Raw genomic sequence first — 14,787 nt, 5'->3', positions numbered from 1 at the left:
GAGCTCAAAACATACAGGAAATATCCATCAAGTCCTAAAACACTTGCCATAATAATTCAGCATGAACAACTTGATCTTGGGACAAAGTTTACTGCGAAAAATGTATTTCTACGAACATATGCGAGGGTAGTTTGAAAAGTTCTCAGAATGGAATAGAAATAAACGTTATGTTGCAAACCTTAATCAAACTTATTTTATATTTCAATGCAGTCTCCCTGTATACTAATGCAGTTGGTCCAGCAATGTTCCAACATCTTCATCCCATCTCAAAAATTAAATTCCTTCAGGCCTGCAAAATACCCATCTACTTTGGCTGTTAGTTCTTACCCACTTAGTTAGTGAGTACCCACCCATAACCCTCTCCAAACTTCTAGCCAATGGAAAAGACACCCAGGATAGCCTTCTCAAATCAGGCATTTATAAACTGAAATGCGAGGATTGCAACAGCGTTTATGTCGGTCAGACCGGCAGGAATATCAAGTTACGAGTCAAGGAACACGCTAGGTGTCACAAAAATCAGAATAACAACTCTCTCTTCGCCAAGCATTTACTAGAATTCGACCACAGCAGTGACTTTGTCCCAGATATATTACACACACTCCCAAAAGGATTAAAAATGGATGCTCTCAAGCAATTAGAGATAAGAAGGCACTTGGTAAACCCCAACACGACACTTTGTAATAAGCAATTTTTCCCATACCCCTCCCCTCTCCTCTCCGAGAAACTAGCCTGGAAATGGTCAAAACAATCCATCAACGCACCTGCGAGCCCCCACCCCTCTCAGGTCCTTCCAACCCTCCCCGCCCCCACTCTGTCCTAAGGGTATATATTCTTGCTCTGTCTGTTTTGCAAATTTGTACCTGATGATGCCGCAAGTCGGTGAAACGCGTTGTACCGTATAATAAAATCTGTGGAAAAGTATGAGTCTTTCTTTTTAGTATGGATGTTAGTTCTTTGTTTGAGGAGAACTTCCATTCACCTAAGGAAACTTTTGAGCTTGGGGAAGAGATTGAAATCTGATGGAGCCAAATCAGGACAATAAGGTGGGGGTGGCAATGTATGTGAACTAAGATGATTCATATCTACAAATAAAGAATTATCCATTACTATGTGGCAAACTTGCTGCGGTTGTGCTATCGCTGAAATCTGGTCATGATTCTGAAGACCTATCAAACTACCCTTGCATCTGGATGAGGTAGAAATAATATAGCACACACATGCAAACATCAAGTGAAACAAGAAATTAGTGTGAAAGCTGAATAAAAAGTAGTATTTTCTGGAATATATAGAATGGGGAAAGGAATAAAGAAGGTGGGAAATTGAAGATTATGCAGAGGAGATTGTGAGCTTGCCATTAACCCTTGTATTCTAACAAAAAGACAAATTTTTAAACTACATGCACCATCCATAAGTTGTAGTCATAAATTTTCTATTTAATGGGCAAAAAAAGAATAATATCAAAAATGTAAATAAATATTTTCACTTTGGGCAAAGGTAAATTATTAGATAAAGTATTGAGCACCAGTAGACTTAAGGTGGTGGGGTTCATCCAGAAGAGGATGCATTGAAAAAAGTTTATTCCCAGGCATAGTTGTACTTCTCCTTAGAATCAAACATGCTATCTATTTGATTCTAATGTAGATTCAACATATTTTTAAAATTTTAATTTTATTAATGCACATTTTGTCCCTTCCCCACTTATTGCATAAGCTAGGGGAGTACAAATGCATCTCCCTTGCAGCACCCATGAGTTCATCACACAGGAAATATTGTAGAGCACAAATATATTTTCCATAAATCTTAAAAATAGCACATTAATAAACTTACTGTCCATCATCCTCTTTAGTGATGTCAAGCCCAAAGGCCTGCATCTGATTCTGAGCTTGGCCAGATTCTTTGGCAGTTCCACCCGAGTCATCCACTGGCGCAGGCAATGCTGGTAGTACCCTCAACGGCCCTATCCTCTCCTCCTCTTTCTGCTCCACCACAGGCTCTTCAGGCTGAGGACCTCTCATCAAGGTCAGGATGACACCAGCAAATTGTCTGCAAAGGTAATGGCCACACTCTAGATTAAGCAAACATTAAAAATTGCTATTATTACTCACTCACAATGGTAGCCCAAGGTTTAATTTTTCCAGGCAAACAATTTATGTCCACAGTAAAAGAAATATTAATAAATAAATATATCTACCCATTTCTCCTGCACCTAAATTATTACAGCAATGTCCTAACAGTGACTCTCACATAGTAGTAGTTTGAAAGACAATATTCAAAGTGTACCTTATTTAGATCTTTGCATGAAAAATGAAAGAAAATTGTTCCCTACAAGACCAGCTTTTCTCCCATATTTTTCATTTAACCATAAAATATGATTATTTCATTTATTATTCTAATAGTATCCTCCTTCCTCAATGTGAATGGTATATTAGCACAGACACTTTCATCTGGCCAAGATGATATTAATCGCGATGGTTTCATAACAACAACTTACAAATACCTCCTTTCTATTCTATTTAACATTAAAAAAGAAGACTTAAAAGGCAGAACAGTGTCACTGCTGTGATATATCAATAACAGATTTTATCTTTCAAGAATTTGCAAATTTTTATACTTAAAAAATAAATGTCATTGATTCAATATAATCTCCCACTGAATGTATTATTACATTGGTGAGTTTAGAAAGGCTGTATATTTATAACATAGAAATTATATTGCTATATTCTTTGAATATGGAAGGACACTGTATATTTGTAGTTCATTGGTTTTGATAGTTTGGATCAGTTCAAACACACAGAAATGCTAATATTCATATTATTACCCTTAATGTTCCAGTTTCAGCACTTGAGAGCTCATATGCACTACCTTAGATACAATACTACCATAAAAAACCTTTTTTAATTATCTTGGTTGGTTTTTTTATAATTCATTCGTAAAATCAGGGAGTCCATTCTGCCTCACCTTGTATTTAATAGTATGAAATATTTACAAATCTTCAATCCTTAATTTCATTTGGGCCAAATTATCTGGGATGATAGTAGTGATAGCATATGTAAATAAACATTTATATAGATATGAATATAAAAGAAGGCTACATGTGTAACTATAACTTAATCTTATAGGGAAAATCCTGCCAAACCCATTTTGAGTCACTAAATGTTCTAATCATGCCATATTTACATAATTTTTATCAAATATATATAAAATAAATATAAATTCAATAAGTAAAAATGCAGAATATCATTCATATGAAACCAGATCAAAAACCTTATTACATGTTCTTCGCAGAAACTCGAAAAGTAGTCCCTTTAACAGGGACATGCAACTGTATAGCCTTTAGCCAGATGAATTTTAGAAATACATCTTCATTAAAACCTCTTATATTAGAATCAAAGTATTTCTTATGAATAACACATTGCATAGCTATTGTGAATGAGTCCATCCAGTATTGTAAAGAACTGAACTAAATATTTCGTATCCACAGGTTGTGCATACAACTTTTTTAGATGCGTCACATTTTACTGCACAGACCAAGCCCATAACTGTATTTTTTCTGTTTTTTCTACATGGTTGAATTAAAATTAGTATTATTTCTATTGATTGTTGGCCTGCAGAAAATTAGATATCAATCCTAAAGCTGATTTACTGAGTTGGTTATGTTCAGTTGAGTTCGTTTGGCTGGTATTAAGATAAAGAGTGAATTGTGGATGAATGACCACAAATTATTTCAATTCTAAAATTAGAGTTTCTTTCTAAATTAATCCAACCTTCTGTAGACTCCAGGCTACCAAATAAAAATGCAACAGCATCTACCCTAATAAAACTCCAACCAAAATAGCACAGACACAGAATCTAAAAGAATTCACCCATAATTCTTCAAAAAATTAAATTACATATGGTAATAATAATTAGAATTCAATGCAACATATTTTTCAACTTACTTTATGACAATGGAAACTCCAAATCCAGAATAGTAAAATGCATAAAATATAAGTTTGAAAAACCCGACAATGAGCTCCAAGTAAGACATTCTCTGCATCTCTTGGAATCTATGCTTGATGTTAGATGGGGATAGCATACTCAAAATAAAATATGCAGTGTCTTTAACAGCTTGAATTCCACGCCTCACTGGATCTCTGGCAGCCCTTCAAAGACAGCATATACAACATCAGAATATCAGTAAGCAAATAATCAACAATGACTGAATATTAAATTATGGTGTCCAATTTAAATCAAATTAAATATTGGTATTCCTATAACAGCTCTTAATTATCAATTACAGAAGATGATATTCAAAATTAATAAACGAACAACAAGGAAACAATCAAAGATAAATTAATGGCATGGATTCTTTTAAAGCATACCTTTCCTCATCATCTTCAGACAAGTATGCATATGATGCTTCCCTTGCTTTGCCACCACCAGAGCTTTCCTCTGCAGCCATTAAACCGCTTGCATGCTGCATTTCAAAGATGGCATCTTCACAGAAGTTGACAAAAGCCTCCAATTTTTCTTTGTCGCCACCCTCAGTGACAATTGAATAAAAGAAAGCCCGCTTTGATTCCTGAAAAACATATAACATCAGGCATTACATTTTGGTTTAAAGCACAACCACGGTGAACCAAGTATCACTGCAAGGTAACTTGGGCACAATACAGCAGTACTTTTCAAATGTTATGATGAGGTGAAATGGCAAAATTATTGTAATCTTTCAGAGAATTCCAGGGAGCAGTCATTCAAAGCATTCACTTCATGCAACACTCTGAGAAGAACTGGTGTTGGGGTTATCCAAATTTATAGTATGTACTTCAATAATTTTTCCCACATCAAGCTCACAATTCAAAAGATTTCCACAATGAAATAGCAAGCCTTAGATGAGGCTTCATAAGCTGCAAATTACAATTACTGTTGTGACATTTTCCTTAGTTTCTTTATATTCCTCCATCATCCATTTTATGAGACAGCAAAGTCAACACTCTGCTTATTTTCTTACAATGGACACCAATAATGAGTACCCCATGCCATTTTTAAACATGCTGAAGGATAAAATAGCATAATATTCCACAGAGCTTTTTCACATTTTTACCATGAACATTTTTCAAATCAGTATAATCATGCATAGTAATGAGCATTCTGTCATTCTTTATGGTTGCAGGACTAATTTTTAAATCATTTTAAGCACTCAATACCCTAACACTTTGATGCACTTAACCTAAAAATGTTTACAAAGAGTACAAATAATAATTATGGCTTTATGAATAAAAATCCTGCCAATATTGCTCGGCTTGATTGAGCCCCACCATATTCTTGAAACAGCCTCTAGCATTCTTTCAAAGACTTGCTGTTCAGACTCATCTGACTTTTCAGTTGACTCATCTTCGCAAACATAAAATATTTGAAATACATACACATATACAACAAAACTGAAAAAGTTCAATTCACCAGAATAGTTAACCACAAGATCAAAAGGCTATCTATAACTTCTTCTATTCTCCACTCAACTGATTTACACATGTTAAAACTTTTAGACACTTGGGTGACTAAACAATCTTGTAGACCCTTATTATAAGGCAACCATACAATGGAAATTTATTGTGTATCACGTCACACATGAACTTGGAAAAGAAATATTCTATGACTTGCCTTGATTTGAGGCTTCTCCCATTGCTCAATGTTGGACTCCTTGATTTCAAAGTACACCCTTTCAATTTTTTTGCTGCCTCCCAAGATCTCAATACGACCCAAAAAGGGTTCAAAGTAATTCAGCACACTGCCAGCTGTCTCCAAGAACCTTGCTAGTCTGCAATTAAAAGTTTAAATTTTGATGTACTTTTTGATAATTCCTACCCTATATTGTCTTCAATTTATCCTTGAACTCACTTATTTATCCACTGAATATCATATACACATAAGTATTATGATTTTTTTGTCAAAAAAGTTTTCCAAAATCAGATAATTTCATGAAGTTGCTTGAAGTGATGTGCAAAGCATTCCCTACACTCAAAGTGAGGTAGCAGCATTACCAGCTTCTGGAATTCCCACTTTTCATATTGGGAATTGAAAAATTTTATTCCTTGCATAAGTATGATTTCCTCTACAAATATATATTCTTTGGTTGTCTTGTAGATGGTTTTAGGAGTTAAGCTTTAAGTATTTCAAAACCATTTTGTTCTTAGAATAGAATAAAAAAATTTCCAACACTAATTAGTGTAAAATGAATTATAGATGGCAAATATGGTAATGTAATGAAACCGAAAGGAAAATTAAATCAAAATCCCAGTTACATATGATCTGTGCATTCCAATGATTCTGCTGTCAAAACTTGTAATTAGATTTCCATTCCAGGTTCTAACCATTAAAGGTTACACTGCATCGGTGCCAAAAGAGAATGATTTACTGTTTTCTTTTTTATTTGTGACTATAATTTGTATTCAAACTCCAATGGCATTTGTATTTGTATCTGTCTGGAATACTTGCAATCAATTTGATGTGTTCTATACATCTCTCAAACATGTCTTTTAGGAACCATTTACCATTAATCAATTGGTTAAGCCATCATTGTTTCTCAGCAAAAGACATCAAAAGGATAAACCAAACAATTTCAAAGGAAACACGACATACCTTGGCTCATTAGGCATGTGCTCCGACAAATTTGTAAGAAGCAGAGCAAGGTTGAAACCGATTTCTTTGGCTGGATTGTGGAAACGATCCGTGAACTCATTGTAGTCAATTTTCCCATCATGGTTTGTATCACAGCACATGAGCATGAAGCTTATTTCTTCCCTGGTTGCGAAAGATAAAAAGATGTGCTCTAAAACTCTCACATGGCAGGAAATTGGGCATTATTTGAAATTTCTCAAAACTTACGGAGTGTAACTCTTCTGCTGTTCCATCTTCTCTTTGAAATCTTTAGGTGTAACCCAACCATCTTTGTTAATATCAATTTCCTGAAGTGTAAAGGAAAGGCATTTGACATTTTTGAATTATTATAACAAATACATAAAATTATGTAAATTAAACAATGTAGTAAATATCAGTCAACTCACAAAATATAAATATAACATACCTGAAAACTAGGTGATGATGTTAAATCTTTTAACTTGAGGAACATGTCAAAGTATTTCAGGATCAGCTAGAATAGAAAGATTACATTTTTCATTAAAAAAACAATTAAAATTAATGCCATGGATTATCGAATGAAATATTTCTACATAATGGCTTTAGGGTTTCAGCACCCAGATGGAATGTTTGCTTTGACCTTCTGGTACCAATGGTCAATGGAAGTGCAAACTCAAGGTATTCTGGGCTTAATATATTATCAGGTAGGTTTAGGAATACATATAACATTTCAAATGAGCTTCACAATTTGAGGTTTAACTTTTTGGCAGTTTTGGCCATCCATGAACTTTGGGATTTCACTTTCTTGCAATATGATACATGAGAATTTGAAAATTGGGCAGTTGGCAATTTGCACTGCGTTCTTCATTAAAAGGATATTTGGTAGAATAAGCAAATGAATCACTATGGATGTTCTCTGCCCAGGGCAATCATTAAAGTTTTCACATTAGTTACACCTAACACTGAGGCTTAACGGCAGAAAAAAGGAATCCACTATCTGTTAACTTACACAGTTCCAAAACTTTACATATCACACAAGCAGAGTGTTTTAATGATACTTGAACTAGGAGAGAAATTTGAAAGAAAATATATTTGTTTTTACAATGTTTAATAATCATTAAATTTCGTTCTTGAAGGTTTTATCTTTTATATTTTTAAAGCAAACTTGTGTTAATAATATATATTATACAGTCATCATTAAGCAATAACCTATTTATTCTCCATCAGAATCAGTCTTTCCCAGACTCACTCACTCATTATAAGAAGGGACTGAGTCAGCCTTGAAGGATATAGGCCATCTGAGAATTTGAATCACCTATTTTCACATTTACAAGTACTGTAAAATGAGTTGTTTAAAAACAAATTATACCTCATTTAACATTTTCCCCTAATTTGCCTTAATTTCTGAGGACTCACCCCACATATGAAGATGAATAGCCAGTCTTATTCTAAGATATAAGAACATGTTAGATTATTTACCTCCACATTAGATGCAGACTCCACCAGGGTATCCACCATCTGTTTTCCAATGGTCCCATTAACAACATTACCTGATGATTAACAATTTTTTTACCTTATTAATTACATGACATGATTACCTCAATACAACAGAATTATCGACTCATGTAATAGTGCCACTTACATTCATGAAACAATATGCAATTAACTTGCTAAAACATACCCAATATTAGTGAAATTACAACTGCCAAGCAAGTAGGTATTCACCATGTCAGTATGATACAGATTGAAAAACTCAGGGATGCACTAAAAATTATATGCATTACCTTACATTGGAATCAAATGAACAATTCTAACCTTGAACCAATTATTTTTATCACCAGAAAAATGATGCTTAAGTAATATACAATGAGGCAGTTTAATATAAATTTCCATTAAATGCTTATCATAAATCCTTTTTAAAATGTGCATACAGCATCCAAGTACCCAAGTTATGATAAAGACAGCTAGAAGGGCTTTTGGTATGATTAAATCCATTCAATTAAAGGCAACTATATAAAAATATAAATGGTAAATATGGACACAATTACATGGTCTTCATTGGAAGATATAAAAATTATGACTAAGAAACAAGTTTAACAATAAATGTCCAATGCACCAATTATGTATACTCAAACTGTAGAACAATAAATTGTTCAGCAAAGTTGAAAATCACTCAAGAACAGTAACCACTATTGCCATCCATGCTATTTTCCATTCCTAATCTCATTCAGGAGTTGCAACAGCCACGCCACTGATATAATTCACCATTTTAATTTACCCAATTTAAACAAATACATGTGCATACAGTAAGATTTCTCAAAAAGCACCAAAAGTAGTCCAATAGCAGTCATCCATTAACTTGCAGGCTTTCATATATCTTACATTGCAAACACAAAAATCCACAAACATTCCTTCAAAATCATGTGCATTAATTTTACTGACATTTTAAGACAACATAGCCATCAGGGACTAATTCAGAGAAATAGCTATAGTGTAGGGGTTACTTTTCTAATCATGTGAACATTCACTGTCAACCCATTTAGAATGTTCAACTAAAATACATTATGCTGAATCATATTTCTGCAAACATATCTAATTACAATAATTAACTCAAAAGGTAATTTGTAACAGCTACTGCAGTGTAGAAATAATCATTACATTGTATGTCAAAATAACATGTCAATCAACAATGAGAGAATTTTTGAAGGAAATGCCTCTTGACTCTTTACTCTGAGAGCTGACCGACTATCTCATGCACAAAAATAAAAATAATTTTTGGAGTCCTAAAAAGCAGATGAAATGAGATAGTGTTAAAGTTTTGATATGCCGTTTATTTTAAAAGAGCTGTATGAAATGTCATGAAAATAAATCATGTGATATAACAATAGCTAATGGTCCATAACTTCATTTTTAGATAATAACTAAGGTATAATATAACTTAAGAGATTAGTTTCAGTAGCTGCTCATTAAAATTGATCTGATTAACTTATGATGAACTACACAAACTATGGAACTACACATTTTGAATTTTAATTGCCATTCTCCCATAGCCCAAAGCACTGCCAGTATATTAATAACCCTTAAAGTTTATTTGTAGTAAGCCTGGAAACAGTCCATTCAGAAAAGCCTTAATGAAATGAGCTGAAAGTATCTCATATAATGAAACTAAATTTTTAATGTCGTAATAACTAATGTCAAGTAATCAGACAAAGTGAATTAAAATTTTCTTTGCTAACTTAAGCCAAGTGATTGGGAATTCAAATCAAGCTAAAGTAAACCTATGCATTGTCAATTCATGTTCATTTGTTCACTGATCAAAAGAGATTAGTGTTGCAGAATATACTCTTACTTCCCATACAAAGACACTTGAGTAAATGCTAGTTGCTGAGAACAAAAATAATGGTACATTCATTGATGTTCAACATTTTATGCTTGGTAGTTTTCAATGAAAAATAATTTTGCGAGAAATATATTTTGGACCATTACACTGATAATTTAAATGGAGATAGCTATACATTGTTCTGTTTTTCTGTGTTGATTTGATTATTGAAGAGAAGCACCTTTCAACAACATGGAATCATCATTTGGATGAATTCAAATGCATAATAGGAGATATTGCCTGCAAGTCCAACTAATTAATGCACCATCCTATTAAAAAAATTGTTTAAGATAAGGATGAGACCTCCTGACTCACAAATCCTAGATAATTGGAGAGTATATGAGTTTAATATTAAAGTTTTTTAATTCTGTAAAGCATAAATATTATTCCTTGGGAGCGTTATTGATAAATTAATTCAAATTTTACAAAAACACTCTACGTCTGGACATTTTATCAGTGTTACATTACTGTAATCAGTGTTAAATCATTGTTACATCAGTGTAATTACATTCTGTTACTGGTTTCAGATGTAGGAGTACATAGCTATAATGAAACAATGTCAGAGCATAAAAATCATTCGCCGTGATTAGGATTTGAGCCCGGGTCCCTGGATGTCTGGCCGAGTGTTTTAGCCAGTTAAGCTCCCAAGGTGTCCCCTTACACTCTCAAATTATGGACTATGAATGGACGAGGGTGTGACATTGAAAGTATAGTATTTCGTCACAACATCTTGTTCCTTTAGAGCCTCCTACATTTTGGGGTGTAAGCGGATACCTTGGTACCTTAACAGGCCGAAGCATTCAGCCGGATATTGAAGGATCCGGGATCGAATCCCAGTAAAGGCAAATGACTTTTACACTCTGAAATTGTTGAATTGTAATACAGATTTAGCGAATGACTCTGTTAAAAGGTACTATTGCAGCATCTCCCACAGTTTCTTGCAATTTGTAGGAGTAGTTGTTAAAGAATTCGAGCATCAACATTTTTGCACTTCACAAATGTTCCATGAATTGTTTAAACTATTGTTCCATTACTAGTAAGAGGATTCTGATAACCTTTATGAATATTTTGGACATGGACTCATATAATTCCTTCCGGTGAGTCAAATTACCAAATTTATGGATATGCTATTCAAATGCTGGTATGGGAGATATGGTTGCCAATGTGTCTGAAGTAAGTTCAAAGAAATAAAGCAGCAATAGACGTAAATTTGGGGTCCGCATATCCATAGCAAGTATTTGAACCGTGTTAGTGCCAGTGCATTTACTTCAAGTACCAACTTAAAAAAGTTCTTATTTGATGCAGAACCTAATGAGAATCAAATATGCTACTATTATATTTGTTACACTTCCTTCAAGCCTAATCGACCATTGAGTTTTCCAATGTAAGGTCAGAGAAACTATGGTCACATATCAAGAATTACATTATTTCTGGTGAACTGATGCTTATGTAGATGCCATTTCAATATAATGCACAATGATAATCTCTTGGTTTTTCAGGCCATGAAATGGGTGGCATTTTTTGTACTTGGATTTAAAATTAAAGTGACCGAGAGCCATAACAATGGATACAATGTGGAGTTATTGCAGAATTGATTCTTATGACAGTAAATTATAAACATACTATACAATATTTGTCCTCAGTCTCTATTTTTCAGTATTGCATCCCACTAAGATACCTGTGTTTCAATTATATACAAGGATCTAGGCCTCATTTTGGGAGACCCTGGCTCACCTCTTAATGGCAGATATTACCAAATATTTGACCCCCTATTGTACACCATGCTGAGTGAAATTAAATACGCCGGTGCTCAAACTATACCTTGATGATGGAAGATAATATCAAAATATGGCATAACAATTATGGTATCTTCATAAAAACCTTATATTTAGGAAGTGACTGTTACAAAATGAATAGTTTTGGTGGCTGTTGTACAAGGCATAAAAACGTGAGATGAGGATAAGTTCAGCCAGTAGTGAATTTCATGAATTAGGTTCAATATTATATAGAATGTTTTTAACCTCTGTACCTTATCACACTCTCATATGTTGTAAGAAAAACTCATTGGGAAAGCTACAAATCAATTTAAGCATTCTATTTAAATATTACTTATTCAGTCCACTTTCTAGGACTAGTAAGATTGCTAGACAGACTATGATAATTTATTTCTGGGGAAAATGCATTCAATGACTTACGGTATATTACAGATTGTAGTGGTACAAAGCTTAGCAAGGAGGAAATAGAAAAAAAATATACAATGACTGTGACAGGTAAACAATGTAGTTCCATTATGGGTATTTGGACTGCAAAAGGCAGAGATGCCTACTTAAGCTTGTGCTAAAAGCTTAGTCCCTTTCCATATTTAGAACATCATGAGATGTAGATGTAAATTATACCAACTACATTAATCACTCTGAAAATTGGTTTACGTACAAATGAAATAAGTGACTGAGTATATCATATCAAGTATTATAATTTCTTTAACAATATTATGCTTAAGTAACGGTACCTATACTGACATGAATGTTTAGATAAAGTTATAAATATTCACTTTTTGTATGAAGTGAACTGAAACCTATCAGTTCTTAGTCCTTGGAATGAAGGGTATGAAAAAGAAACAGTCTATGTTTAATCATATAAGAACTCGGCAAGAGAGACAACATGGAGTCACGCTATGAGTATACTGAACTACTATGATAACAGCAAACATCTTTTGCTCATATTTCTTCAAACAGTACGACAAACTAGCCCAGTTAGAATTTTTCGCTCATCCATTGTAATCCTATTTCAGGAATATACCCTTTGTAAGCATTCCATGCAAACAAATATCAAAGCCTTCTATCCTACAAACTCAGGTTATAATCTGGAAAGGCCTTTAATGTTTTAAATATAAAATAAAAACTCATCTTTTCTTTCTGAATCATTATATTCCACAGGAAGACATGCAGCATGAGAAAGAATTCATTAACTTTAAAAGATGAATTCACACTATATAGATGTGAGGCCAAGAGAAAGTTTGATGGAAGTGAACATAAACAATTATGTATAGAAAGATTTCAGAGTATTCTATATCAAAAAAGTTCTATTTTGTGAATAGTATTACATGCTAGTATGAAAAATTCTATAATGATATCAAAAATTGTTCAATGTGCACAAAGTCCATTTATGCAGATAATATTTAACACGAGCAGAAGTGCTGCTGAATTATTTGAATTAGAAATTAGGGTGGTAAATGTGAAGACAGACAAAAATAAACTGGGAACCTATTATAATGTGATCTCTGTGGTTTAAGCCAATTTACTGAAGCTAAATTACTTCTCTAGAGACACCAAAACAATGTCACAACTCTTTATGAGGCCTGCCATGAGACACAATTATAGTGGGTACCCAGCACAAACAACAAAGTATTGCACAAATGGAAAGTGATATAAAAATAGTGGAAATATTAATTATATACATTAAAGTATATGAAACAACAATTGCAAAATATAGAGTAATGGCTGCCTTGCAAAGTATTTTGCATAGAAGAGTAATTTTCTACAAATATTATGAAATCCATTCCACATTAAATGCTTCAAATGTTGCATTTCAGAGAACAACTAAATTTAGATGAAAAGTAATCTCTGACTAAAGTATATTCACACAATTTGGTCAAGTAGTAGTATGTAATGTAGGATATCAATTTCTCACATAAAAATCAAATAAATATGAAATTTATGAAAGCTGAGATGAAAAAGAATGCATATTTTCAGCAACTCACTTTCAGAGAACAAAAAGAAAAAATTAAGAATTTTTGCAAGAGTTAAATATAAATCTCTTTAAGTGATAAAATGGATAAAATCATTCATTGCTTCTCTCTTTAATACCTCAGGACCCGATGTACAGCCAATTTTGTAACACCTGCATGACTACCTTAAGGGCCCAACACAGTTGATATTTGTATCACGTGAAAATGAACAGTAATATTTTTGATGAGGAATGTTTTACCAATTTCTTACCTGATTGAAATTCAGGAAGCTTCAATAACATGAAATACTTGGAAGTAATGCAATTGAAAGAATTTTACCAAATTCAATAATATCTCTGTGAAGAGATTCTCACTTGCTTGGAGGGAAGGCTGTAATTACAGGGATTTTGTGAGACTAGAAAATGATTTGAAATGGGCAGATAACCTGGGGCATGATGATAGATAATTAAAATCTACATTATATGCACATCTTTATTATTAAACATATTAAAGTGCACTTGTGCCTCATTAATAGCCAAATTGAAATTAAACAGCCATCACCTTTGTTCAAATGACATTGCATGGAATTCACATAATGTGTTTCCAGGAATCATTATGGGAAAATCACCAGATAAGTGATCAAAAAATGTACAATCATACAGAGGAAAATTACATCATGGTTAACTAAGGTAATAACACACAATCAAAGCTCCACTATTGTGCCCCACCTCTTATTTAGCAACATATGGTGTAAATTGTAACTAAGGCAGGGAATTTTCAATAAGTGGCTTTGTCAAAATTCAATTAAGTGAACAATTAATAAGAAAGGGACTGTATTTATTGATTCCTCAACTTACCTTACAGATTATCAAGTTTTTTAAGTGGATAGCTGAGCACAGAAAAGGGAATGGTTGCGCTTAAAGAGTGGTCACTAGACTCATGTCCTCAAAATAGTGTTTTTCAGGGAAAATATGTGTTATTTGAGAAGATTTTTTCTATTGCACAACTGGTCAAGCATCTACACATTATACTTGCTAAATTATTTATCTTGCAGAAAAAAATGCGT

The 14,787-nt window shown here is 33.3% G+C and overlaps 1 protein-coding gene across 6 annotated transcripts in view; it reads right to left on the bottom strand.

Moving 5' to 3' along the window:
* RyR (Ryanodine receptor) overlaps nucleotides 1-14,787 on the bottom strand; it is a 161,304-nt gene that overhangs the window by 14,294 nt on the left and 132,223 nt on the right. For all 6 annotated transcript variants that reach the window (XM_071593416.1, XM_071593421.1, XM_071593418.1 and 3 more), the window contains 8 exons: nucleotides 8,095-8,165; nucleotides 7,064-7,129; nucleotides 6,865-6,944; nucleotides 6,619-6,780; nucleotides 5,641-5,797; nucleotides 4,362-4,561; nucleotides 3,939-4,142; nucleotides 1,828-2,043 (listed from right to left, as the gene is read on the bottom strand). In XM_071593416.1, the coding sequence (XP_071449517.1) occupies nucleotides 1,828-2,043; nucleotides 3,939-4,142; nucleotides 4,362-4,561; nucleotides 5,641-5,797; nucleotides 6,619-6,780; nucleotides 6,865-6,944; nucleotides 7,064-7,129; nucleotides 8,095-8,165 (1,156 nt within the window). The remainder of the gene's footprint in view (nucleotides 1-1,827; nucleotides 2,044-3,938; nucleotides 4,143-4,361; nucleotides 4,562-5,640; nucleotides 5,798-6,618; nucleotides 6,781-6,864; nucleotides 6,945-7,063; nucleotides 7,130-8,094; nucleotides 8,166-14,787) is intronic.

Source organism: Hetaerina americana, unplaced genomic scaffold, assembly GCF_022747635.1.
Source record: "Hetaerina americana unplaced genomic scaffold, ioHetAmer1.1.p SCAF_6, whole genome shotgun sequence".
NCBI classification, from domain to species: domain Eukaryota; kingdom Metazoa; phylum Arthropoda; class Insecta; order Odonata; family Calopterygidae; genus Hetaerina; species Hetaerina americana.
The sequence above is the reverse complement of the archived record's forward strand: the minus strand, read 5'-3'. Positions and strand labels throughout refer to the sequence as shown.